The 26660-nt window shown below is 44.4% G+C and overlaps 2 protein-coding genes across 4 annotated transcripts in view; one reads left to right on the top strand and one right to left on the bottom strand.

Moving 5' to 3' along the window:
• BLVRA (biliverdin reductase A) overlaps window positions 1-2588 on the bottom strand; it is a 29317-nt gene extending 26729 nt beyond the window's left edge. Inside the window, exon 1 of one of the 3 annotated variants that reach the window (XM_083706406.1) lies at window positions 1778-2588. The gene's annotated coding sequence lies outside the window, so the exon portion shown is untranslated. The remainder of the gene's footprint in view (window positions 1-1777) is intronic. The other 2 variants (XM_083706404.1, XM_083706405.1) reach the window with 2 other exon arrangements.
• FIGNL1 (fidgetin like 1) lies at window positions 2549-25656 on the top strand. The gene is made up of 2 exons (XM_083706336.1): window positions 2549-2833; window positions 23520-25656. Exon 2 carries the CDS (start codon window positions 23523-23525, stop codon window positions 25554-25556), a length of 2034 nt encoding a protein of 677 aa, XP_083562462.1. The 5' UTR covers window positions 2549-2833; window positions 23520-23522; the 3' UTR covers window positions 25557-25656.
• Window positions 25657-26660: the final 1004 nt, after the last annotated feature.

Genomic DNA, 26660 nt, shown 5'->3' with positions numbered 1-26660 from the left:
ACTCCCTGCAGATGGACAGGGAGTCAAGAAAGAGCCTGGCTTCACCCCAATGCCTAAGCCAAACCACTCACATCTGTAAGCAATAAAGTTGTGGCCTATTTGAACCTGTTGTTCTCCTGGGAACTTTGTGCCTTGGGTGCTTTGGCATGCAGTGCTGCTTCTCAGGATCCTAGTCACTCTATGCCATTCCTACACCTGGTTCCACACTGTCAATCAGCATTCCATGGCAGGGTACCTCTGCTTGTTCAGTTCTTAGTGGGGCTCTTTAGGTTTTTGTCTGCCTCTAACAATTTACTGTTCTCTTGCAAACCCACAGGTTCCTCCAAGCCAGCTTACACCTCCCTTTCGTGTGTGATGTGTGCTGGTTTATCTGTAGAAGCAATGGCATTCACAGGTTGGAAGCAGAGGGCAGGATATAGCTCACCTTTCTTAATTCCTGTATGTGTTCACTGGAAGCATGAAAATCTGTTGTGTTAAAAACACCTGCATCTACTTCAAAGTGTGCTCCACACTTTTAGAACTGCTTTAACAGCAGCTAACCTTTCATACCTGCAGAATACTTCTCATCGGACCTCAGAATTTTGAATTAAACCCCGCAATTGGAGTTTAAGTCACCCCCATTTTACACTTGGTTGAAATGACCTACAGCAGGCATCCCCAACTTGCGGCCTTCCAGATGTTTTGGCCTACAACTCCCATGATCCCTAGCTAACAGGACCAGTGGTCAGGGATGATGGGAATCGTGGTCCAAAACATCTGAAGGGCCGACGGTTGGGGATGCCTGACCTATAGGATATAATTCAGCATCTGTAACTGAATTTTTGAGAGCTCAACTCCTCTTAAAACCAAGTTGTAGATAGCCTGTCAAAGTTACAAAGTTTACTCACCTTAATATCTAAAGTGACACACTTTGCGCCATTTTTGTGTCCTTTATTTACCTTACGTCTTTCTCTCCCCCCCATTTACTCAAGGTGCACCCTTCAAATGTGCAGGGAATTTACTCGGTGCTTCTTTTAAACATTGCACATTGCTTCCCCTCTCCCCCCTCCCACATTAAGGGCTTGTTGCCCTTTTAAAATTTGGCTTACAGGGTCCATAAACATAAAGCATTTGTCCTTTTCTAAATTGTTCAGAGGACATATTTCAACAGCTGTAGTAAAACACAGCATACTCAAAAAGCCCTCTCACATTCCACTTGCGCCCCCCCCCACCATGACAGCAGTAAGCACTTTGAGGGAAGTATGGATGGGACATAAGAAGAGAAGAGGAGCCTCCTGGATCAGGCCAAGGGCTCCTCTAGTCCAACATCTTGGCCAAGCGGATCCCTGCAGGAGACCAGCGAGCGGAACATGAGCCCAAGCGCATCTCTCCCCTCCTGTGGTTTCCAGCACCTGCTTTTGGGAGCCCTGCTGCCTCTGGCTGTGGAGGCAGAGCAGAGCCATCTCACCTGATAGCCCTCCTCTCTCTTGCCATGGATTTGTCTCATCCTTTTTTAAAGCCATCCAAGTTGGAGGGAGTTCTGCAGTTTGCCTTTGTGCTGTTTGGGGAAGCACTGTCTTTTATCTTTCCTGAACCTTCCAGCATTCAGAATAACCAAAGTTACCACCAGCAGCTGAAAAATCCAAAACGACAGGGACATGGTCCTTGCTAGCAGGGATGACCACCCACCTGGCACCATCCCAGCGGGTGGGGCATCACGGAGTCCCATCAAGAATGGACCCAAAGCAACATTATCTCCTCCTTCCCCACATGAGAAAGAAGGGTGGTTTGAGCTTACCCTTCTCTCCTGTGTCTTTCTGCAGATACTGCTTACACAACTCAACTGCCAGCTCCACTGTGTGGGGTGCACTCACAAAACCTGCTTGGCCTCCTGGCGCTGCTCACAGCCGCTTGCACAACTCCGGGGAAGGTCCCTCCTGCTGCCGCTGCCGCTGCCGCGAGGCGCCGCCTCCCCAATTGGAAATTCGGGGCCGGCGGAGGCCAGAGGCGGGCAGAGCAAGAAAAAGGCAGGGCGGAAAGAGAGGGGAGAAGGGCCGGCAGGCGCTGCTTGGTGCCCGGTGTCCAACACGGGGCAGGCAGGGCCTTCCGTGGGAATCGCCGGCGAAGGCAGTCGGAAACTGAAGCCGGCAATGCAATGTGCAATTCCTTGCAACGCAAGTTCACCTTTGGGGGGCAACTTCTCTTGACACGCTCCGTCCCCTGAACGTGCCTGCTTTTCTCACCCGGATAATGCAAAGGCAAAGCATGCACAATGCAGATCTATCTACAGTATATATATCTCTCTCTCTATATGTGAGATACACAGATAGATATGATAGTCGCTGTGGTCTAGTGGGTTCTGCAAAGCACGCCTTCGACATTTCCCCTACCGAACTCCTGAAGCAAGTCTGCTGCTGGCCTAAAAATTAAGCAACTCTCTGCGTGAGCTATTAAAACGTCCTGACAATCGCAGCGGCACCAGCCTCTCCTTAAAAGCGGCCCCACAATGATCGGCCTCTGCTTGTTTTTTTCGAAATAAAAACGAAAACAACAAATTCATTCTTGGACAAAGTTACCCCATGGGCCGAGGGGGCAGGTTCCCTCCGAAGAGGCCTCGCCGGCGCAGGCGGCTTCCCCGGCCTCGCCCCGCCCCGGCCCTCTTCGCGCTCCGGGGGCCAAGGAAGCCGCCGCCGCCGCCGCCGCCTGCCCGCCTGCCGGCCTCTGCTCCTCCTTGGCGGGGAGGAGCCTCAAGATGGCGGCGCCCCGGAGGGCAGCGTGACTCGCCCGTTTCCCGCGCGGCTTCGGCCAGGACGCCTCTCTCGGCCCTCAGGGGAGCAGCGTCTCTCCGCCCCAGGTTTGTGCCTTCCTTCTGCTTTTAGAAGAGACTGTTTTAAAAGGCGAAAAATTGGACGTGTATTATTTATATTTAATTAGCATACCGCCCTTCGTGTCACGCGGCGCTTCACAGTATATTTGTAAACTCGGATATGCTTCTGAGCGAGCTTTGCTGTGCCGTCACTTGGAACTAAATGCTGTTAATCTCTCACACACGACTCATATACATACATACATACATACATACATACATGGATAATCCTCCCTGCTAAATGTGCTTACTTAGCATTGTGGTCTGAGGCTGGAAGGAAGTCAATTTCTGCTTACCTGGGAGCAAGCCCCATCTTCACTTACTTCTGAGTAAGCCTGCATAGAACTCTTCATAAACAAAACATGTCATTCAATGTGTGTGTATGTTTATCTGAAGAAGTGTGCATGCACAAGAAAGCTTATACCAAGAACAAACTTAGTTGGTCTCTAAGGTGCTGCTGGACTATATATATATATATATATATAAACACACACACACACACACACAGAGCTCACATGCACAGAGTTACCTGTATAGGATTCTGCCTAAACTAAAAAAAATGCCCTTCTATGAATATATGTCATTCCCAGTTGTATATATTGAAGGGCATTTTTAGTCTAGGCAGAATCCTATACAGGTTTACTCAGAAGTAACTGAGGATGGGGCTTGCTCCCAGGTAAGCAGAAATTGCCTTCCAGCCTCAAATTGCAAAACTAAACAAGCTTACTAGGGATTGGTAGGATTTAATTTGAATAAATCCTGTAAAGGAGCACACTGCAAGAAGTCCACAGTTGTGAGGCATGAGTTTAATGGATAATTCAGGGTAGCAATTAGCACTGGTGGAGGAAGGGGGGCGGTAGGTGTCGTCCGCCCCAGGTGTCATCCCTAACGGGGGGGGGGGGGTTTGACATCACTGTGCTGTCCCCCTGGGACCCTCGCCATGGGTGGCATGGATGCTCGACCTCCCCCCCACCTGGGTGGCTAGCCTCGCCCTGGCTACACAGCGTTTGCGCCCCTTAGGGTGCTGGAGCAGCTAGCTCCGCCTCTGGCAATTACGCTTCCTTGGTTTTTTTTATTCCAACCTCCCCGCTTTTATTTTGGGGGAGAGCATAATAAAGAGCAGGATCATTTCTGGTGAAGTCTGTAAAAGTAATACTCTGAATCTGAGCATTTCACAACATTTAAAGGTAAAGGGACCCCTGACTGTCAGGTCCCGTCGTGGACGACTGAGGTTGTGGCGCTCATCTCACTTTAAAGGCTGAGGGAGCCGGCGTCCAGCTTCCAGGTCATGTGGCCAGCATGACTAAGCCGCTTCTGGCGAACCAGAGCAGCGCACGGAAACACCGTTTACCTTCCCGCTGGAGCAGCACCTATTTATCTCCTTGCACTTTGACGTGCTTTCGAACTGCTAGGTTGGCAGGAGCAGGGACTGAGCAACGGGAGCTCACCCCATCACGGGGATTTGAACTGCCGACCTTCTGATCGGCAAATCCTAGGCTCTGTGGTTTAACCCACAGCGCCACCCGCGTCCACAATATTTATTTGGTTATAAAAACGAAAGTATGTGCTGGTCTCCTTAAAATAATGATCTTTAAAATGACAATAGTATGATGCAACATTGAACAAATTGGGCAGGTGTGTCCAAGCACCTCAGAGCCACAGTTTTCAGTTAGGAAAATGAGTGAAGATTGTTAAGGCTCCAAAACTATAACCAATGACCTCATTGAGAGTTTCATCCTAAGAGACATGCGTAGGGTTTGCACTGGACAGGAAGTGATAGACACAGAAAGCCCCAAGCTCCACCTCCAGCAGTGGGGCAGATCCATTGCTGCATCCAAAGTTATACTTTTGCTGGCCAGGACAAAAGGTGAGAGAATGGTTGTTGATTTGCCTGTTGTACTAGTTCTAGGCTGGCACACTCAAGGAGGCAGAAGGTCCGGGTCTCAGGTGATCTGCTGGGCTTTGGATCCAGTGAATCCAAAGCTCTCCAGTAGTCCACATTTACTCCCCACATGTCCCATGTGTCGGTAGTGGTGTGTCTTTTGGAGTTCTGGCATGGAAACCTCCTGCGTTTAGTATGCGCCTTACTGTGCTCACTGAAACCTCAGTGTCTGCTGCCACCAAGTCTTGCTGCAGCTCTTTTGGAGCCACTTGAGGGCTATTCCCAGCCTGCCTTATCAGAAATCAGGTTGCTGCCGCGGATAGCTTCCTTTTTCTGCCCTGTCCAGGAAGTGTAACCACTCTTCCATTAACTTTGAATTTGCGATGTTCAAGTTGGAACTTTGAACTTCCAAGGTTTCTCTAGGAACATCCAGTGCCTTCACTATCTTCTTGTATCCTGCTCCTTGTTTGTGAAGGGCGATGATCTCTTCTCTTACCTTGGGCCATTCTCTTGACTTAGCCATATCTCTAACATGTAACCAAATTTGACACTCAGCAAACCCCTAGTCAGTTCAGGTATTTCATGTGTTCCAGCTCAAGCACACCTGGTGCAACTAGTGAAGCCCTTGATTATGTGCACCAGGTGTTCTTGAGACGACACCTGTTGTATTTGTGCTGTTGTGAGGGATTCTATTCAGGGGGTTGGATAATAGACTGGAGAAGCCAGTATAAGTTGCATTTTCAGCTGAATTTGGGGGAGCCAATTTAAGCACCTGTTGTGTTGAGCTATTTCAATTGCTTTTGTTTGATTTGCTCATTGCAAACAGCTGAAAGTCTGTAAATTGGGATAATAAACCTGATTTGCAATGGGGGTTGAATAATTTCTATTGCAACTGTACATGTTTTATTCCAGAATTGCAGGGGGTTGGACTGAATGACCATTCCGGTCTCTTCCAACTGTAAAATTCTATGATACTATGTTGTGTAGTGCCCTGTGATCTTCAGATGAAGGGCAGTATACAAATTAGACAAATAAAATAAGTAAACATGTTAAGAAACTAACATGGGGTTTCTGACACCGTGTTTGATTTATAATACTTAAGCCGTTGGGGTGGGTGGTGAGTGAGAACGTTTACAAGGGGGAATTGGTGACAGGAGGGTGAGACATACTTGGTTGGAATCAGTCTGTCTCAAGAGACAATGGGGTGTGCCTCCAGGGGTGAAGCCAAACCACTGGAAAATCACAGCTTGTAACTGCTGCCTCCCACGTTATTTTTGCTGCTTTAACAGCACCAAAGTGACCTCCTCAGAGTGCAAGCCTGAGGGGTGGGTATGGAGGTCTTAGGCTTCTCAAATGACAAAACCCATCTCTTGGTCTCACTGATGTGGTCCACATGAAAGCGGAGCAATATGTTTGGCACCAGCTTGGCTGCAGGAGTTGCCAGAAGAATACAAAGCACCACCCAACTGTCTTAGGGGCTCCACTCCAAATTCGTATAGGGTTTATTCCTTCGCCTTTTCTAGGTAGCAGAGGTTTGGGATCAGAGTTTTGCTTCTCCCAAGTTGGCTACCTTCTCAGGTGGACAAGCCACATCTGTCCCTCACTTCCTTCTACAGCACGCACAGACATGGTTTTACCCATTCAATCTGCTGGAGCCGGTTTTTGCATGCTTTCATCCGTAACTCACTGAGGAATTTCGACAATTTCGACAGTGGAATTTGCTGCCAAGGAGTGTGGTGGAGTCTCCTTCTTTGGAGGTCTTTAAGCAGAGGCTTGACAACCATATGTCAGGAGTGCTCTGATGGTGTTTCCTGCTTGGCAGGGGGTTGGACTCGATGGTCCTTGTGGTCTCTTCCAACTCTATGATTCTATGCCTAGATGAAAGGGTTTGAGACCCATCAGGAACCCTCACTTGGTTTAGCCAGCCAGTCAAAGCCATTCCTGAGTGTGACTGGTTTTGCATGCTGACAGCTTCTAGGAGCCACAGTTGAACTTCTGAGTAGCCCTGCATAGGTTTGAGTATTCTGATCGGAGGTGACCATGGTGAAACACAAAGTAAGGTGGTCTTTATTTCAGATTAGTTAATCCAGTATGGTTTTCTCTGACTCACAGCACAGCATGTGGCCCCTAACAGATTACCCCTGAGGGCATGTGGCCCCGCCCCTGTTTTCATGGATTATAAGGCTGGTAGGTGGAGGCACTACACATATACTGTATTAGGCCCTGGTTTTTCTCATTTCTCTCCAATTTATTCCATACAGTGAGAACCCACTGAACAAGGGGTTGCTGGTGGGGTTGCCTTCTTGTTGATTCCTTCCCAACAATGAGTTTGCCCCCCCCCCCCATTTCAACATGCTGATTTGCTCTCTACAAGCTTTCTCCTAAAACTGCAATATTGGATTCTTTGGTTAGTCACAGTCATTTGTGTGTATGTGTGGTGGGACTGGGAATTGACAAGTCTTATGTAGCAAGACAAGGGATTTTGCACACAATTTATAATGGTTTTTTAAAATCATGGTTGTTTATATCTGACTACCTCTCTGTGTACATATTACTGTATTTACTCAAATCTAATGCTCACCTTTTTTGGCCAAATTACGTTGCGAAAATTAAGGCGCATGATAGATTCAATGGCACATTTACATGCACCAACAAATACTTTTTTTGGTTTTGTGCTTCTGAAAATTGAGGTGCGCATTAGATTCGAAGGCGCATTAGACTCCAGTAAATGTGGTATAATGGTTCCTTTTAATTACCATGGGGTGTTAGGGGAGGGGTAGTACCTCTGGTGGGGAACACATTGTGCTCCTTCTGGGGTAGTTTGTCCACCTTTGGTCCCCACTCTGCACTCTTTTATCTGTGGCTCCTTGTCAGCATGCAGGCCACCCCCTGGGAATGGCTTTGACTGGCTGGCTATCACTTCAGTATACTTGCATATAATGTGTAGAAATGATGCTCCCCATTTCACACATGCAGAATCACAGTAACATGTGAAGTTGCTATTAGTGACTGTGATTCTTTTGCTTCCCCCATAGAACTCTGTTCCTTAAATGAGATGTCTCAGTATTTCTAAAATGCCAGGAATCATTTCCAGAAAATAAATTGACATAAAGCCAAAGTTGTCTGGCAAATGTAGAGCAGCCATTGGTGTTCCCTGGTTTTAAAGGCAAAGTGAAACACCATCAGGTCTGTCTTCACCTTTTAGTTATGTTGTATGAGGATGCTCAACTGCAACATCTCCAGTGGTCACCAAGTCAGAATGGAGAAGCACCATTCTACCTGCTTTTAGGAGGAGCTATGCTAAAGGCTGTTGAAGTTCTCAGTTTATTTGCCAAAGCCAGAAGTGTTCAAAAGAGGTTCTGGTACAAGCACTTTCTAGAGTGTTTGACCCACTAGTTCTCTAAAATGCCAAATTCCAGCCACTACAAAGGCCATCAATCCTTGGTTAGTGAAGGCAATGTTGTGCATTATCAAATTCTTTTATGCAAGATGTCTCTATTACAACAATATTTGAAAGCCATGCATAAATATGCATAGAGAGCAAAAAAATAGACAGACTTAACTATAAAATATATAGTATATATGTATGTGTATTAGATTTTTTGGGGGGGAAAGGGATCTGTAAATTTTGTAGCGGTAGAGAAGTCATGGAATAGACTAAAACAGACTTGAATTTTCCTCTCTTGTACAGTACTCCCTTTTTCCATACTTCATTGCAACCAAACAGAATGTTTACATTTCCTCTGTGGTTATGGAAAATACATTTCCCTTCATCTGTAATAGGCCCATGGCAGTGAGGTGGGGGAGGGCAGAGAAAAATGCTGCCACACTAGGCAGATCTCGGACCAAATTCCTGTAGATGCAGGTGTGTGGATTTCAGCAGTGTCCAGCTTACAGTTTGCTTGTTCACTCAGTTTTACACACAAGTGAAGGATGATGAGCTGAAACTGTAGGTCCACCTTGTACCACCTGCAGCTTAGAAGTGGAGAGTTTGAGATCAGGCTTGCCAGGTACAAAATATAAAGGACAGATGGGCCTTGGAAGCCGGTGGCTGCCATAAGGGATTTCCATTCTCTTCTGTAGACTGTGACCAGGGTGGATTTGATTTAAATCACTAGTCAGTAAGACTTGATTTAAACCATTTTTTACAGAAAGTCTCATCCTTGCTGGTATAATCTTAATATTTACAACCAGATGAAGGTTTCATTTTTGGAATAATAAATTATCAGAGTAGTTTTTACAGTTATATCAAAAATGAGTGATTTGGTTATACTATTAGAAATACATAGACAGATAATTATGAAATTATTGTGAGGTTTAATAAGTTAACTGTTTATATTTGGTCAACTTTTCTGCTGTACTTTATTGGAAGGAGAAAAATAATCAGTTTCTTAATAACAATTTAAACAATTTATTTAACTAAAACAATAACATTATAGCATATGCATCCATGTTTGTTAACTGATGTGGTTAAATGGTTTTTTTAAAAAAATAACTTAGACCTAGTTTTAGCACACACGAAAAACTTAAATCAAATTCTTATTTCCTGATGAATAGTCTTTGGACTATAATGTAACTTAAATAGAAAACTATCTTTAAAAAGATTTCTCCTTCAAAAGCATTTTATTTTAAAATTTTGATTTTTTTGATTATTTTTTAAATCATTATTTTTTATCCACCCTGCTATTTATATAATTTTGGCTTTTGTGTTTGTGGTGGACTTTATCTGGGTGTGCACAGTGCTAGAGTGCAGACTTCACACACATAATGTGTCGGGTTCAATAACCTGTCCTCACAGATAGGAGGGCTAGGGAAGACTTGAAGAGCCATTGCTATTCCAAATAAAGGCTTGGTAGACTAATGATGTGGTGCTATAAAGCAGTGTGAAATGTTCATTTTCCTGCATTTGCACTCTGGGGTGCTGAATGAAATAGATTGCTACCCCTTGAAGGTTATGTGAAAGTTAGTCAAGATCCATATGTGGAAATCTTTTTCCACACAAGGATCACCTTTGCTAGACTGGGAGAAATATGCTGTGTGTTATTTGTGGGGCTTTCTCTGAAGACGGTTGAGAAACTTGAGCTGGTGCAGAATTCAGTGGCCAGGTTGGTCAGTGGGGCAAGATGGTTTAAGCATATATCACTGCTCCTGGCCCTACTGCTCTGGCTGCTGGTCAGTTTCCAGACTAAATTCTAAGTTCTGGTTTTGACCTATAAAACCTGAAATGGCCCAAGACTGCAATACCTCCACATGAACCAATCAGGACCCTGCACTTGGGCATAGTCATGATGTACGTTGGGGGCAGGCAGGGCACCCACCTGTCATCATCCCCTGTCTGGCTTTGTCTAGCAGATTCGGAATGAAACGTCTCAACCACAGTTGTTTTACATTACAGCCATACCTCTTGTTACGTTCGGTTCAGGTTATGTCTTTTCAGGTTGCGTCCCGCGGCGACCCGGAAGTACCGGAAAGGGTTACTTCCGGGTTTCACCGCTTGTGCAGACGCTCAAAATGACGGCATGCGCAGAAGCAGCGATCCGCGCACGCGCATACGCGGGTTGCGTTCTGCTCATGTTGCAAACGGGGCTCCGGAACGGATCCCATTCGCAACCAGAGGTACCACTGTACTTTCTTTTGACCCCAAGTATTCAGAAAAATCTGTCAGAATCTTCAGCCATTTGAGAATTAGGAAGTTAAATAAAAAAAAATATCAGGAAGTACATTTCATGCAATTAATGAGTATATTTTGCAAAATTACAAAGAACATGCCCTTTTCATATTTTTAAAGAATCAAAACTAAAGCAAGTTTTCTTGGACTTGCTGAAAATCTTTTCAGCACTTCCTTCCCAAATACCTCCTTTTTTCCTGTTTTTCCGTCCACTCTCAGTAAGCAAAGCCCATTGAGATGTTCCCCTGTCATCGTCAACCTTAACCAGGTCTTTACTCTCCACAAGGCACTGAATGCTATGGTGCACGTGGTGCCTGGCTGAGCAAGAGATTTATTGTGGCCGGGTAAAAGATTTGCGCCTCTTTTACTAGGTCTGCTACGTTCATCTCTTTTAACTGCTCTTTGCTGAGTTTCTTCTCCTCCCACATGGTATACCATAGTTCAGCTTCAGAGTCTTGCAAGTTATAAAAACTTGAGAACTGCTTGTCTTTCATCTTGAAGTCTTGAATGTTCTTCTCCAGGCTTCCTCAGCCTCAGCCCTCCAGATGTTTTTGGCCTACAACTCCCATGATCCCTAGCTGGCAGGACCAGGGGTCAGGGATGGTGGGAATTGTAGTCTTAAAACATCTGGAGGGCTGAGGTTGAGGAAGCCTGGTCTTCTCCAACATAAAGGGGTGTAGAGCCAAAAGTCACACCTGTTGCTCAGTCGGGTTGCCAGTTGCATCACTAGAATGCCCAACAGCATCATCCAAGTGACCTCAGTGACCATTTCAATTTCAAATATTCTTATTGTTTCTACTTCAGTTAAGTATTTTTACTTATTTATTTTATTTAGGGGGCCAGCTGCCCCCCCCAGCTGTGCCCATGACCCTGTCATCACCATCTATGGCCCTTCTTTGTGTGCCACTTCCACAAGAGGTCTGGAGGTTGGAAACATGAGAATGCACCTTTTCTGGGGTGACTCACTCTTTGAGGATTCTTCTTCCCTCTCTAGGCTCGTCTGGTGCTTTCATTACATATCTTTAGGCACCAGGCAAAAATGGTTTTCTATAACCAGGTTATAGATTGAACATTCTATGGCCTTTTAAATGTATTTCTGGGAGTGGAATTATTGGTTTGTTTCTGTTTTATTATATATTTTGTGTTCTCATTTTGTCTTTATGTTGTGAACCACCCTGTGATCTTTTGGATGAAGGGCAGTATAGAAATTTAATAACTACTATTAATAATCTACAGAAAGTTGTATACTAGCACTGTCAACAAATAAATAAACTTTTTTTTTACATTATTTGTTTATTGAGTAATTAAACAGATTTTCAGCATTACTTTGTAGGTTTCTTTCACACCTACTAATTTTATCCTCACAATAAAAGTTGTACCCTAGCAATGAAGCATCCAAAGTTTTAGTCTATCCATCTACTGATTACCGGTAGCTGTTAGTCCTGTAAAACACCCTTAAGGAACCAGTGGGATTTAAGCATCCACTTTTTCTGGATTGCAGCCCTTTTAGCAGGGCATGCTATCTGAATAAGTAGTTCCTAGTACTAAAAACTGGTGCAAATGCTTTCATTTTTCACCCCAAAGAAAATAGTGGAGAGAGAGAGAGAGTTAAAATAATCTATGTGTGTATAATTCTATAATTGTTACAATTTTGGTTTGTGATTAACCAGCAGGAGTAGGTTGCTGTAGTTGACAAGGGGAGCTTTATTTCTGAAAAATCTTGTAGCAACAATCTGCGGGGCTTATAGTTCGTAAAGTGGATGAAGCATTGAAAAGGACTGTGTTTTGATTTGTAGCTTTAAAAGAGAGGGAGCGAGAGTAGAGTATAGTCGTTTTATTACAGTCAGTGACTAGTAACAAGATAAAAACACCAATTACAAAATTTAAAAGCTCAGAACAAAATAAAATAGTATAAAATCACATGCACATTAAAAAAGCAGTTCTAGTTGGTCATTCATCTGTCAGAAGGGGATCCTTCTGGCCAAAGGATGACCAGGGAGCGAGAGAAAGCAGTTCACCTAGTAAATGAGTTATAGCCCTTGGGACTCTCAAAGTGGTGATTTAATGGTTGTGTTTGGAACAGTAGCCTCTTCTGATGAAAGGGCCACGTGGAATAATCATAAACATGAGGCAACTTCCTACTAGCAATGTACAGATGTGCCATTGCAAGAAGAAACAAAACCAATATTGTTTTGAGCTACAAATGGAAAATGTGCACTGCTAGCTGATGAAAATGCCACGTTCCATTGGGAGACTTTGAAAGCACTTAAAGGACATTTCAAAATAGTTTTATTTCTAAGGAGGTTGAACACCCTTATTCCAAGCTCAAAATACCTTCAGGTTTCTGCAACTGGCATTGCTGAAAGGTGGAGATAGATTTTTTGTATGGTGGTCTGCCTGCGGTTTTGAACCATTTTAGATCAGGAAGTGTTAGAAATTCCCCAGGTGTGTTTTGCAGCCACATGGAGATCTCTGGATGACAGGCTGGCCACGGGACATCTCCCTCTGGCCCCTCCAGCTGTCTTAAGCAGGGAAGCAAAAGAGCTTATTTATTGCATTTATATCCCACCTTTTCCTCCAAGGAGTACATGGTTCAACCCCCCCCCCTTCTCATTTAATCCCTACAATGACCCTGTGATACCTTAAGAGACTGTGACTGGCTCAAAGTCACCCAATGAGCTTTACGACTGAGTGGGGATCTGAGCCCTGATCACCTGGGTCCTAGTCCAACACTCCAACCACAATACCACACTGGCTTCCTAGAGTTCTTCTTCTGTTGTTGTTGTTGTTTAGTCGTTTAGTCATGTCCGACTCTTTGTGAACCCCTGGACCAGAGCACGCCAGGCACTCCTGTCTTCCACTGCCTCCTGCAGTTTGGTCAGGCTCATGCTGGTAGCTTTGAGGACACTGTCCCACCATCTCATCCTCTGTCATCCCCTTCTCCTTGTACCCTCCATCTTTCCCAACATCAGGGTCTTTTCCAGGGAGTCTTCTCTTCTCATGAGGTGGCCAGAGTATTGGAGCCTCAGCTTCAGGATCTATCCTTCCAGTGAGCACTCAGGGCTGATTTCCTTCAGAATGGAGAGGTTTGATCTTCTTGCAGTCCATGGGACTCTCAAGAATCTCCTCCAGCACCATAATTCAAAATCATCAATTCTTCAGCGATCAGCCTTCTTCATGGTCCAGCTTTCACTCCCATACATCACTACTGGGAAAACCATAGCTTTTACTATACGGACCTTTGTTGGCAAGGTGATGTCTCTACTTTTTAAGATGCTGTCTAGGCTTCTAGTTCTTCTGTTATAGGGCAGCTATATAAATTAAGTAGGTAAATAAATATGGGAAAAGCAAAATGTCACTTAGAGAAGAATCTGAAATATTTTCCTTGATGCTTTACTTTGTTTTATTTGATGTTTTCATGTGTTGTAATCAATCCCATTGCAAAAAAGGTGCCTAGGCATTCCGTTGGGGTGACTGTAACCTAGGTTTAACGTGTCATTTGGCAATTAGCTTCTGTATCTGAGTTTCTAACACTGGCCGTGACCCAGTACTACGTCCCAGCCCAACAGCTTAAGACCAGCGTTTCAGTGTATTGTTTATGCATTTTGAATTGCCAAGTATTTTTTTTTAAATGTCATTCTCCAGTAATTATGAAAGATGGTTAAAAGTAGTTCAATAGCCAAAATATCCTAAGCCAGCATCCTTTTTTTTCTTTTGGCATTTCTTGGATTATCATATCAGCAATTGCTTACAGAGGAGTGTGCAGAAGGAAGCAGGGACTCAGACCATCCTGTGCTCTGAAATCTAATCTAGTACTAATTTTTCAATTTCAAAAGTGTGTCAATGCACTTTTGTCCTGTGGCTCCATAGAGCTGATGTGAGGGATCAGAGGGCATATAGTATTATGGTTGTGATGCAGTGGCGTGGTGGGAGGCACTGGGTGCCACACCACAGGGGGCGGCACTTACCGCTGGGCCAGCAGCGCGTCTGAGCCACGCCTTTCTCCTGGAAGTGACGCAGTGGCTCAGGCACCTACAGGCTCCACGCTGCCTGAAATGACAGTGTGGGGCTTGCGTCTGCCCACTGCCTCCCCCTCAGCAGTAGGGCGGCCGAGCCTGGGAGAGGAGTTGGGCGGACTGCCTGCAGGCTCTGTGCTGCCGGAAACAGCGTGGGGCTTGCATCCACCCGCCATCTCCCCCAGGCTCGGCTGCCCTACAGCTGAGGGGGAGGCGGCAGGGAGGCTCCATGCAGCTTGCCGCTTGCCCCCGAGCTCAGGCCACTTGTGCCACCCTGGGTGCCCAAGCCGCTAGCTAGCCGCTGTTGCTATGGGTCTGCATGCTTACCGTAAATTTCGCTCCATAACACGCAGATTTTTCCTCCTAGAAAGTAAGGGGAAATGTCTGTGCGTGTTATGGAGCGAATGCCTACAGATGGCGGGGGAATCTGCTGCAGTTGTGAGCAGTCCGTGGCTTGCTTTGAAACAGCAAAGCAGGTGTAAGCGGCTCCTGTCAGCGAGCCGAGCTGGGGAGGAGGGAGAGAAGCAGAGCGGGCTTGGCTGCTTTAAAAAAACCCCGTCCTCTATGTTCCTCTCTCCTCCCCACTGATCTGCTAAGTAGCAGCGAAGCTTTTCAGCCAGCCTAGCCGGGAGGAGGGAGAGAAGCAGAGCGGAGTTGGCTGCTTTAAAACAACCCCGTACTCTCTGTCCCTGCCTGCAGTTTTTTGCTGTCCGATTTTGGATTAGCCACTGTAGGGGCTGTGTGTGTGTGTGCTTGAGCTATCGTTCTCCTCCTCCTGCTTCCCCTTCGCACTCCCTGCGCCCCTGCGCTCTCCCTCCGACTTTAGAATTGACACTCTGTGTGTGTGTGTGTGTGTGTGAGAGAGAGAGAGAGAGAGAGAGGGCTCCTTCTCCTCCTCCTGCTTCCCGTTCACTCTCCCTGCGCTGTCCCTCCGACTTTAGAATTGACACTCTGTGTGTCTCTCTGTGTGTGAGGGCTCCTTCTCCTTCTCTTGCTTCCCGTTCACTCCCCCAGCGCCCTGCGACTTTAGGGCCAGTTCCCTCTCTGCGTGTGTGTGTGTTTTGACCTCACTGCGCTTGTTGGGGGAGAGTGTTGGTCGCAATTTTTCTTGATTTGTCTCAGAGTGGTTACTATCATGGTTTCCTTGCCGGGGAGGAGGGAGAGACGCAGAGCCTGCTTGTTCTAAAGGAGCAAAGCCAGAGAGGAGCCTCTCCTGCATTATCAGCAGCATCCTTCTCCATACCCCCCACGCGTGCTCCTTGTCCCTTGAGTTCTTTTCCTTTCCTCCCCACTTAAAACGTGGTTACAAAGCACGGATCCACATGGATCCTCAGGATTTTTGCACTAGGTCACCCCAAATTCACCATCAGATCACATAGCATATCCATGGCTACAGCCTGCACCAAAAAACACACGCACCCACTGTTTCATGGGGCCGCAATGGTGCAAAAACGTGGTTACAAAGCATGGATCCACATGGATCCTCAGGATTTTTGCATTGGGCTACCCCAAACTCACCGTCAGATCACATGTCTGTGGCCACAGCATGAACCACAAAAATCATATATCCACTGTTTCGTTTAGAATATTTTTTTCTTGTTTTCCTCCTCTAAAAACTATGTGCGTGTTATGGTCAGGTGCGTGTTATAGAGTGAAAAATACGATAAATAGTGCAGCTGGATTTCTTGTGAGTTTTTGCAGATCCAATTGTAGTGTATTCCCTGGAGACAATTCCTTGTCCTCACTTCTGTCTTTGTTGTGGAAATGGCAAGCTTTATAGACATCCCTCCCCCCCTTAAAGGTTTTCTTTGGGGGGGGTGAGAGAAAGCGGCTGGATTTATGTATGACACTCCCACTTTGCCAGAGGCTGTAGACTACCTTTGAATATTCATTAAAAGGAACATGGGCAGCTTTTAAATAGCACTTTAATGCATAGACACGAAAGGGCAAACATGCTTGTGGGAATACTAATGCAAGCATACTGATTGAACTGCACTGAACATCTGCCTGTGGACCAAAGGGACTTATGAATACAATCTGTTGTTACGCAGGAGAAAGATTGGGGGCGGGGGCGGGGTAGGGAGGGTCACTGGATAGCTTTCCTCACCTGATAGCCTAGATGGTGTGTTGCCCGCTTGGCTTTTAAATGATTGATGGGGGAGATAGCTGATAATACTGATACAAGAGTACGGCATTAATTTTAATTCTTCTTATTGGGGGCTTGGAATTCTGGCTGTGACATCTTTAAACATTGTGGGCTTAAAGGTTTTTTTGTTTGTTTGTTTAGTCCCAATTATTGAATCCCATAATCATTAGTTAGTTAATCATTTTGCAATCCAGTAGTTACAGTATTCATCGTTTCATTTCTTGGAATTATATTGGTGCAAGGACACTCTGAACCATAGTACAGTACCCTGGTGGATGTGCCTTTGAAGTCATTGCTTAAAGTGCTATGCAAGCAAAGTGCTGTGTGGTACCATATTTAACAGTGATCAGAGTTTAAAATGGGTACCGTAAATGGTTGAAAGGAGAGATGAGCCAAGCCGCAGTCAAAAGGCTTTTTCACCTTGCTCCCTGCTTCCCTTTGAGTGTGAACAGCAACAGATGCTTTGGCAGAGTCCTCTTTTTCTGCACCTGAGCTGCTCAATCCCCTTTGTTTCTTTGCTTGATGCTTGAAATTGAGTAGCTGAAGCACATGAGCTGGCAAAATTAGTCTTGGTCCTCATACGTACTGGGCTAATTGCCTTGGACTGCAGAATGTGCTCAAGTGCAGAGTGGAGGTGAGATGGGACCAGAGGCTGCAGTGGGGGGCACATAGGAAGCGCCTGGGGGCCAGTCTAACCATCCAACCAGCCTAACGTATCCACCCTCTCCATATAGTAACCTGTTGTGTACCACATGCAAATAGCACAAACACGGATGACTTAACTGACATCAAACCAGCTTTGGAGAACTGTGTGGTGGTGGCAGCCCTGGCTTCCTGTCCCAGATGTCCTTATTTGCTCCTCGACTTCATTTGGGGGCTGGGGGAGACTGAAGGTGGGTACTTGGTGAGGGGAGCTTTCTCTTCTCTCTTTCTCTCTCTCACACACCATCAAGACTAAGACAATCAGAATGCTTGGATGTGGGTGAGAGAGACTGTTCATTTTGTTCTAAGGAATAAAACAAAAGCATGCGTTAACCTGATGAGATTGCAAACATGTTTGTAAATAAAATGGACAATAAAATGCAGGCTGCTCCTGAACTGGATGTGCAGAATCCAGTAGTGGTTTGTCAGTTCGCCATAGAGTAGTTTATTAAAATGTTATGTAGGCAGGTTTCTGTTTCTAGGTTTGAAAATGTGATGTTATTGTAATAGCGCATCTGTTCAGCCTAGTTAGTTATCCAAGAAATCCATGCATGCAACCTCAGTGGTTTTTTTGGGTGGGGGGTGATGTAGGTCATCATGAGACATAATGGATTGGGCTGGGGAATTAGTTTGTGAATGCAACATGCAAAAAAAATCCTACAGCTTGAGTTTGTCATATTAATTTAACACGATTGTTTACTCTGAAACAAAGTGTAAGCCTCTGGTTACTGGAGTTGGAAACTTGCCCTAGTCTATGCTTGGCTATACAGTGCAGACTTTACAACAAAGCGCTTTATATCATTATTATAATATATATTATCATTATCATAAACTATTACTTGGTTTAAGGAAATGGCTAATGTTCATGATACAGAGCTTTTGGTAATCATAAAATTATGAGGAAGGGGCTCATATCCAGATTCAAAGTATTTTTGCTGGTGTTCTCTCAACCTTAGACAAAGTACACTTTGCACAGCTTCCCTGCGGTGTCAGTACAGCAGTCAGCTTGGTTCATATGAAGTACAAGAGACTAGGGCCCTGCGGGACTTGACATCTTTCCGCAGGGCCTGCAAGACAGAGTTGTTCCACCAGGCCTCTGGTCAGGGTGCAGCCTGACTCCCTCCTCTGGCAATCTGCACAGAATTTTGCTTAACGGTTGCCATCAATTTGATTTTAATTAATTTTTATAATGAAATGTTTTTAGAATGTTGGATTATTTGATTGTTATTAGCCGCCCTGAGCCCGGCTTCGGCTGGGGAGGGCGGGATATAAATAAAATTTATTTTTATTATTATTATTACTCAGTAAATAGGAAACCTTCAAGCCAGTCCATACATGCTTGCTGGCTTATTTATTAAAATTTATTTATTTATGTAGCCTAAGCAAGCTGTCCATATCCCGCCCCCCACGGGGTGTTTGTGACTGGTCAATAGTTGTTCCAGTCTAACCCTGAGGTCCTTGGAGTGAGGTTGGGAAGCATGTGTGAAGAAACAGACCCTAAATCAAAATGTGGGGTTTGTAAGGAACTTCCACCTCACATTTGTCCAGCAGGTGGCACTATTGTAGCTCCAAACCGCAACAGTCAGTCTCCTGGTTATATTAAACGTACAGTACTGTGTTTTGTGTTATGATTATTCACTTGGTCTTAAAAGCTAACATGTTGAGCTGAAATGTTTGGGTTCTTTCTTCAGTTGCAGATTGTGGTGATGAACAAATAAAAAAATGCAAGATACTTTTGACTTCTCAAAGGTGTTTTAATTTGCTTATCAGGGAGCATCTTATTAAAAGCAATTCATGACAATTCATTACTGTTTAGTCTTCCTGATTTTATCTGATAATAGTTGAAAAGCATGTTTTCCTTCTTTATCGCGGTGCCACATTGCAGTTGTCCAATGTCAAAGGGATTAGGAGTTCTTATATTTTTCCTTCTAGGAGACACTACCTTCCATTTAATTGTATTTTATTGTGTGCAAAGTTAGTTAAATAAACCTTTTTGTTTGCTAGTGTTTAAGTAAAACTTCTGATGCTTAACTAAATGAACTATTGCATTTATTTCTTGCCCCATAACTCTGCTCTCTTGGTGATATACAGGAAATGTTGAAGTTTTAAAAGGCTAAAATACCAGAACAAAATCCTCAACCAGCACAGGGAATAAAATACAATAGCAACCATTGTCAGAAGGCGAAGCTATCTCAAATAAAATGGAGACAATCAAATTAATAACAGCATTCAGTGGTGCTAATGTTTAAAAAAAGCCTGGGAGAACAGTACTTTCTCAACCTGGCACTGCGGAAAAGCAAGAGGCAAGCACCTACGAGGGAGAGAGAGTTCCACAAAATTGCTAAGTGTCTGAAAAGTGCCTGTTTTCTTGAGCTCTTTTGGAGCCATTCATCTTGCTTTCAGTTCTTGGTTAGTTAACTTTGAGCGTGAGGTTAATCTAAATGGACCTTTGACTAATGTGCAGCTCTTGGTTCCCCTCTTCTTTCATTTTGAGATTAGGGGTTGCATAAACAATTGCAGTGCCCCAAAAATGGAAGGAGGGAGTAAGCAAACGTAAACACTACCAACTGACTGTATATTTGCATTCACTATATTTGCAGCAGCTTAAAAACTCACACTGCCAATTTGAAAAGGTGAGGGGAAACACTTTTTAACCCTATGGATTGTGTTCAGGGGGAAATAATCTGCATCAAATAGGTGCTCTTTGTTATCCTGATAATGTAAAGCAAAGTTTTGTACAGCGTGACAACTCTCTCAGTTGTACAGGTCCAGCCGTTTTATTTATTCCCATTATGTCTAGAGTGGGCCTGGGGAGTGTGTGGCTCCTCAGGCTGCGTTGAATCCACACTCCATCAGCCCAGCCAACACGGCCCATGATCAGCAATGGTGGGAGTTGTATTCAGTGCATCTGGTGAGCCGCAGATTCCCAATCTCTTAACTAGTGAAGACCTGTACCATTTGCACCCACCCATTTCATAACTTAACCAAGCTATATAAAAGAAGAATCAGCGCTCTGCCCCCAGGTGCATGTCGTGCTTGGAAAACGTGATATTGCTGTCAATGGGGGTACACAGATATCGGGCCCCAAGCCAGCAGGGGCCCCAAATACTCCTCTTTCTTTTTTCTTTCTTTCTTTTTTTTTTGGACTTTTCCGAAGAAAAAGCACGGAGGAGCTAGCTAAGACTTTAGCTCTCAGCAGGTGTAAGGTCACTTAATCACTGTTGCTAAGGAGCAAACGTTGCCTGCTGCACCTGAGACTGAGGAGGGAGCCCTCCCAGAGCAGCAGCAAACAGGATATGCTCCTCATGGTTGCTGCTAGCCTGGCTGGACAGAGGAAGATACTGGGGTATGTGCTTTTCTCTGTGTCCACATTATTTCATCCAGGCATGCCAATAGCAATAACAACAGCCCTGTGAGGTAGGCTAGGCTAAGTTAACATATGTACCTAAGAAGCCATTCCTGCCAATAGATTGCAGGGGGCTGAGAGGATGTAGGGGGTTTAGAAAATCCTGTTAGCACCCTTGGCTACCCTCAAAGCAGAATCTTAATTGAAGATAGAGGTGGAATGCCCAGAGCAAATGATGATTATTTGTATTATCTTTATTTATTAAATTTATATACCGTCTTTCATCCAAGAACCACAGGGTGGTTTACAGCATAAAACCACAAGAATACATAGCATAAAGTTACACATGTGTTGCACTAGAGAGACTAATAATCTCTGGAAAGTTATTTATTTTTCTTGAATGAAATAATACTCACTTTTTATTGGATATCATCATCTGGCTGCTTTTCAGAATTATTATTCATTAAGTTTGAAATAACAGTAACAGTTGTGAAAATAAAGGAAAACAAAATGTATAGCTTTGCTATCTGGCCTGATCTGCAGAATTACGCATATATTCTTGAGAATAATACAAGTATATATCCTTCTCTGGAAAGACAGGAAAGGAAGTATTCCAGTACATATGCCCTGTATAATAATTATTGATCAATTGTCCATAAAGCAAAACTGCAAAGATACCTCTTGTCTAGTAGCAGCTGTGTAAAGGAACTGCTATTGAGCACATAAAAGGAAGGAACTAAGCAATCCTATAGGATTTGGCTATCAGAAAAGCAGACTACTTGGTACTTAAAGCTAGAAAAGTCACTTTGTGCAAACTCCACAAGGCTAGCTCTCCAAAATCCCATCCACTCCCTTTAAATAGCTATAATTAATCCTATAGCTTTCATTTGATGAATTAAAATTTTAATGAGTGCTTTTTGTCCTGAGTGTGTATTTTGGGTGCAGCCAGGAAAATGTCTGCATCTGCATGTTCTGAATAGCAGTGGCATTCATATAACCACTCGGATCTGTTTGCAAGTGTCAGGATGCTGCATTAGCTCATTCAGCACCCGTCAGTCACTTGGCTGGTCTTCAGGCTTGCTAGTGCCATCCCAAACAATACAGTTGACACAGTGATGGCATAACAAAAGCATATCCTTTCTGTTCAGGTCTTCATTGGCTGCTTTGCTGGAGAAGTTACTACTGTATCTAAATCGGGGTAAGGTAAAGGTAAAGGGACACCTGACCATTAGGTCCAGTCGTGGCCGACTCTGGGGTTGCGGCACTCACCTCGCTTTATTGGCCAAGGGAGCCGGCGTACAGCTTCCGGGTCATGTGGCCAGCATGACTAAGCCGCTTCTGGTGAACCAGAACAGCGCACTGAAACGCCGTTTACCTTCCCGCCAGAGCAGTACCTATTTATCTACTTGCACTTTGACATGCTTTCGAACTGCTGGGTTGGCAGGAGCAGGGACTGAGTAATGGGAGCTCACCCCGTCATGGGGATTCGAACCGTCAACCTTCTGATCAGCAAGTCCAAGGCTCTGTGCTTTAACCCACAGCGCCACCCGCATCCCTAAAAATCGGGGTAGTCAACCTTTCAATACCTACCACCCACTAATGCATCTTTCTTGATGGTAAATTTCCTTACTGCCCACCTAGAATCCTGAAACGCCCACTAGTGTCCGGTAGGGACCAGGTGGACAACCCCTGATCCAAATGCATACACTGCAGACTCAAAGCATTCTTTGTTGTTGCCTTGTCCCATTTTAGTGATTTAAGGTTTGGCTCTGAAGGATCCTGGGGCTGCCCCTTGGTGATCCGTAGCTAAGGAGAAGATATGGGCTACATCACCACTGACATGCTGACCTTAAAAAAATATCACTGAGCATCAAAACATGAGTAACGATAGTGCTGTACAGTAGTTAATAGAAACAATAGTTTCTAATATGAGGTTATAATGTACTCAGAACAAGAAATTAAAGAATAACTAAGGAATTGGTTCATGCACAGTTTAAGAATAGTGGTTCAATTATCTCTTAACAGGCAGTTAGAAACAATATGTCTCTCAAGGTCTGCCCTGCCAGTTTCAAGATGCAGATTTCAAGTAATATTCCTGTGCCACTGCTTCCTGTACAATCCTGATGCGTAAGATGCTTCAGTCCCTGCCGGTCTGTGAAGCTGGCAGGGACTCGCACAGAGTTCCCATATTCACCATACCGTGGTACCTTGGTTTGTGAACAGCCTAGTTTACAACCATTTTGGATTACGACCAATTCAAACCCAGAAATGCATGTCCCAGTTTGCAAAATTTTTTTGGATTACGGCGCATTTTTTTGAGAGGACCCATTGGCGAAAACGTGCCTTGGGTTCCGACCTGTTTTGGTTTACAGACGGACCTCCGAAACGGATTATGGTTGTAAACCAAGGTACCACTGTATTTGTATTATTGGGAAAGTACTTGCCAGGTCGCTTTCTGGGCTTGGCTATGTCCAATAGCTGTAAATGGCTCCAGATGTGCGTTTTTGTGAATAAATTGGCAGTGCCAGGTGACGGTGTGGTCTAAACATAGTTTTTGCAGCTTCATTTGTCCTAAGAGATAATTTAAGCACCAGAACGGGCAGGGGGCATCAGGGTTATCTGTAGGAAAGGTATTTCTGTATGTACAGAAACGGATGCAGCGAGCAACAGGAGATTTGATTGTCACATGGATTTGTGCCCTTGCTAAGTGTTCAAAGGATAAGATTTAAAATCAAGAGCTGTGAGATTGTTTTCCTGGCTGTGTAAAATATTTGTCAGATACCTCACAATGCTTAAATAAAGGGTAATGAGGTAACAAAGTACAGTCGTTTGACTGCCTTCTTTAGCTAGAGCTTATGCTAAAAGGTAACTTTCTCTTTCTCATCACCATATTTTTTGTCCTATTTCTCTGTAGAAAATGCAGCCCAGTAGCCCCAGTGATGATATACACCTGAGTGAATGGCAGATGAATCTCTTTGCTTATACCTCTGACACCTCTACACCAGGACAGAAGGCAGATGCATATCGTGCACAGATTTTACGCATTCAGTATGCATGGGCAAATTCTGAGATCTCCCAAGTTTGCACTGCCAACCTATTCAAAAAATATGCAGAAAAATACTCTGCGATTCTTGACTCTGACAATCCAGAGATTGGCTTGAATAACTGTGCGGAAAACATTTTGACACTGGCAAGAAGTCAGCAAAATGAAAATGACAAGTGGCAATCTGCTTTGACGACAGCTAATGTGATGGAACTGAAGTGTGTGCAAGAGATGATGCAGAAGAGTGAAATGTTTCGGAGTGACAAGGAAGCCACCGCCTCTGTTGCTTCAGGTCTTCCTAAACTCACTCACTGCAGTGGTGATGGCAAATCTGTACATAGGGATGGCTCATCAGACGGTACAAGTCAGGAACTACATATCCTTGGCAGAGCCCCAGCTTTGAAGCCTCATCAGTTTGGTGTGCTTTCCTCAGCCAAGGCCAGAGCTGCACATTCTTTTTTGCCGGTGCCTGTAAGTGAAGGGTCTGACATTACCTCTTGTGTGACTCCATTGTTTAGAGATGGTGAATCAGTGTTTAGTAGTTCTCTGACACTCATGAGTAACTCTGGTTTGAAGCAGAATTCTTCATCTTCCACTCAGTCTGCTTTCCCTTCAGAGATGGGCAACCTGGGGAAAAGGAAAGCATTTCTTGTGTCGAATGAAGAAAGTAGCACTACATCTTCTGGTTTCATTCTTAATAAGCCAGTTAATACAGAAGGGAAGACCTATGCATGGAGTGGAAGCAAAAACAATGAGAACAAAGCATCTGGTTTCAAAACTGCAAAAGAACAGCTCTGGGTGGACCAGCAGAAGAAGCACCAGCACCAATCAGAGCGTGCACCATTCCCATCTAGCAGTAGCACAAAAAAGACTTTAGGTCTTTCAAGATCTCGGGGTGTATTCGGAAAGTTTGTCCCTCCAACACCAAAACAAGACGGGAATGAAAACACAGGGACGCAGTGCAAATCTTACGGGTCTACAGAGGTGACTTGTCCAACGGATGAACGGCTAAAGAATATAGAGCCAAAAATGATTGAACTTATTATGCAAGAGATCATGGATCATGGGCCTCCAGTGAATTGGGATGACATTGCTGGGGTCGAATTCGCAAAAGCAACTATCAAGGAGATAATAGTGTGGCCTATGTTGAGACCTGACATTTTCACTGGTTTAAGGAGTCCTCCAAAAGGAATTCTTCTGTTTGGTCCTCCTGGGACAGGGAAGACGCTCATTGGCAAATGTATTGCATGTCAGTCTGGGGCTACATTTTTTAGCATCAGTGCCTCTTCATTGACCTCCAAGTGGGTAGGTGAGGGAGAAAAGATGGTCCGCGCATTGTTTGCTGTTGCACGATTCCAGCAGCCAGCAGTAATCTTCATTGATGAAATTGATTCTCTCCTGTCCCAGCGCGCAGATGGGGAGCACGAGTCTTCTCGAAGAATAAAAACTGAATTCTTGGTCCAGTTAGATGGAGCAACAACCTCTTCTGAAGACCGCATATTAGTTGTGGGAGCAACCAACCGGCCACAAGAAATTGATGAGGCTGCCCGAAGGAGACTGGTGAAGAGATTGTACATCCCACTTCCTGACACTTCTGCTAGAAAGCAGATAGTGACTTGTCTGATGTCAAAGGAAAATTGCTCCCTAACGGAGGAGGAAATTGATCTCATTGTTAAAAAATCAGATGGGTTTTCTGGAGCTGATATGACTCAGCTTTGTAGAGAGGCTTCTCTAGGCCCTATCCGCAGCCTTCAGTCTATTGATATTACAACCATTGCACCTGAGCAAGTACGATCTATAGTTTTTCAAGATTTTGACAATGCTTTAAAAACTGTGCGCCCCAGTGTGTCCTCCAAAGATCTTGAACTGTATGATACTTGGAATCAAACATTTGGATGTGGAAGATAAGAGAAATTAACTTTGCATACTTAAATTCCATGATAACATTTGATTTTTATCTTTCTTTCTAAAAATGTTCATAGTGTTCTAATAAATTTGAAAAAAACAACAACTGGCATGTGGTCGCCTTCCATCCTTCCTTCCTTCCTTTATTGCCCAAACTGTTAAGCCCTCTGTGCAGACTGATTGCTTAGAAAGAGATATTAAGTAAAGGTAAAGGGACCCCTGACCATTAGGCCCAGTCGAGGACGACTCTGGGGTTGTGACACTCATCTCACTTTATTGGCCGAGGGAGCCGGTCATGTAGCCAGCATGTCTAAGCCACTTCTGGCGAACCAGAGCAGCGCATGGAAACGCTATTTACCTTCCCGCCGGAGTTGTACCTATTTATCTACTTGCACTTTGACGTGTTTTCGAACTGTTGGTTGGGAGGAGCTGGGACTGAGCAATGGGAGCTCACCCCATTGCGGGGAATCCCCATGCTCATTGGGAATTACTAATGAGTAAACATGCATGCATGCCCCTGCGGTAACTTGTACTCCGATCCTAATTAATTACAATAATCTTAAGCTGTGGAGTGGCAGAGCCCTTAACAACAGGTATCACTGAAGAAGAAATGATGTTGAGAGGCTCCACTCAAACACCAATATGCTGCAGTTGAGAAGAAGTAAATCTATTTTCATAATATTGCACTGTATCACAGAATCAGGATTTGAGTAGGAAGGTATTAGAGCTCATCAGTCTTTCAATATAGCCCTGTAGAAGTCATTTCCTCTGTGTATGTGTATACGTACACACACACATATATCATAGGATCTCATCATCATAGGATCTCATGGCAGTTCACAGATTAAAATACAAGATAAAAACACAACTAAATAATTAAAACAAAATGGCAAAACAATAACCCTGACTTCCCACAAGCATATATTAAAAGGCTGTATAATATGAATCAGCCGAAGGTTACCAGTGTTCTAGGTATTTATGACTGCTGAATTGTCAGCATATGGGGAAATGCTTTGTTTTGATAGAGTCAAACAAGGAGAAAGGGAAGTGAGGTGGAAAAAAGAATGGTATGAAAACATGTATTTAAGTGTGGCTTGCATTTGCTTT

The sequence above is a fragment of the Podarcis gaigeae genome, assembly GCF_964106915.1.
Source record: "Podarcis gaigeae genome assembly, chromosome: 12".
Lineage (NCBI taxonomy): Eukaryota > Metazoa > Chordata > Lepidosauria > Squamata > Lacertidae > Podarcis > Podarcis gaigeae.
Note: the sequence above shows the minus strand (reverse complement) of the source record. Positions and strands in the feature narration are given on the sequence as shown.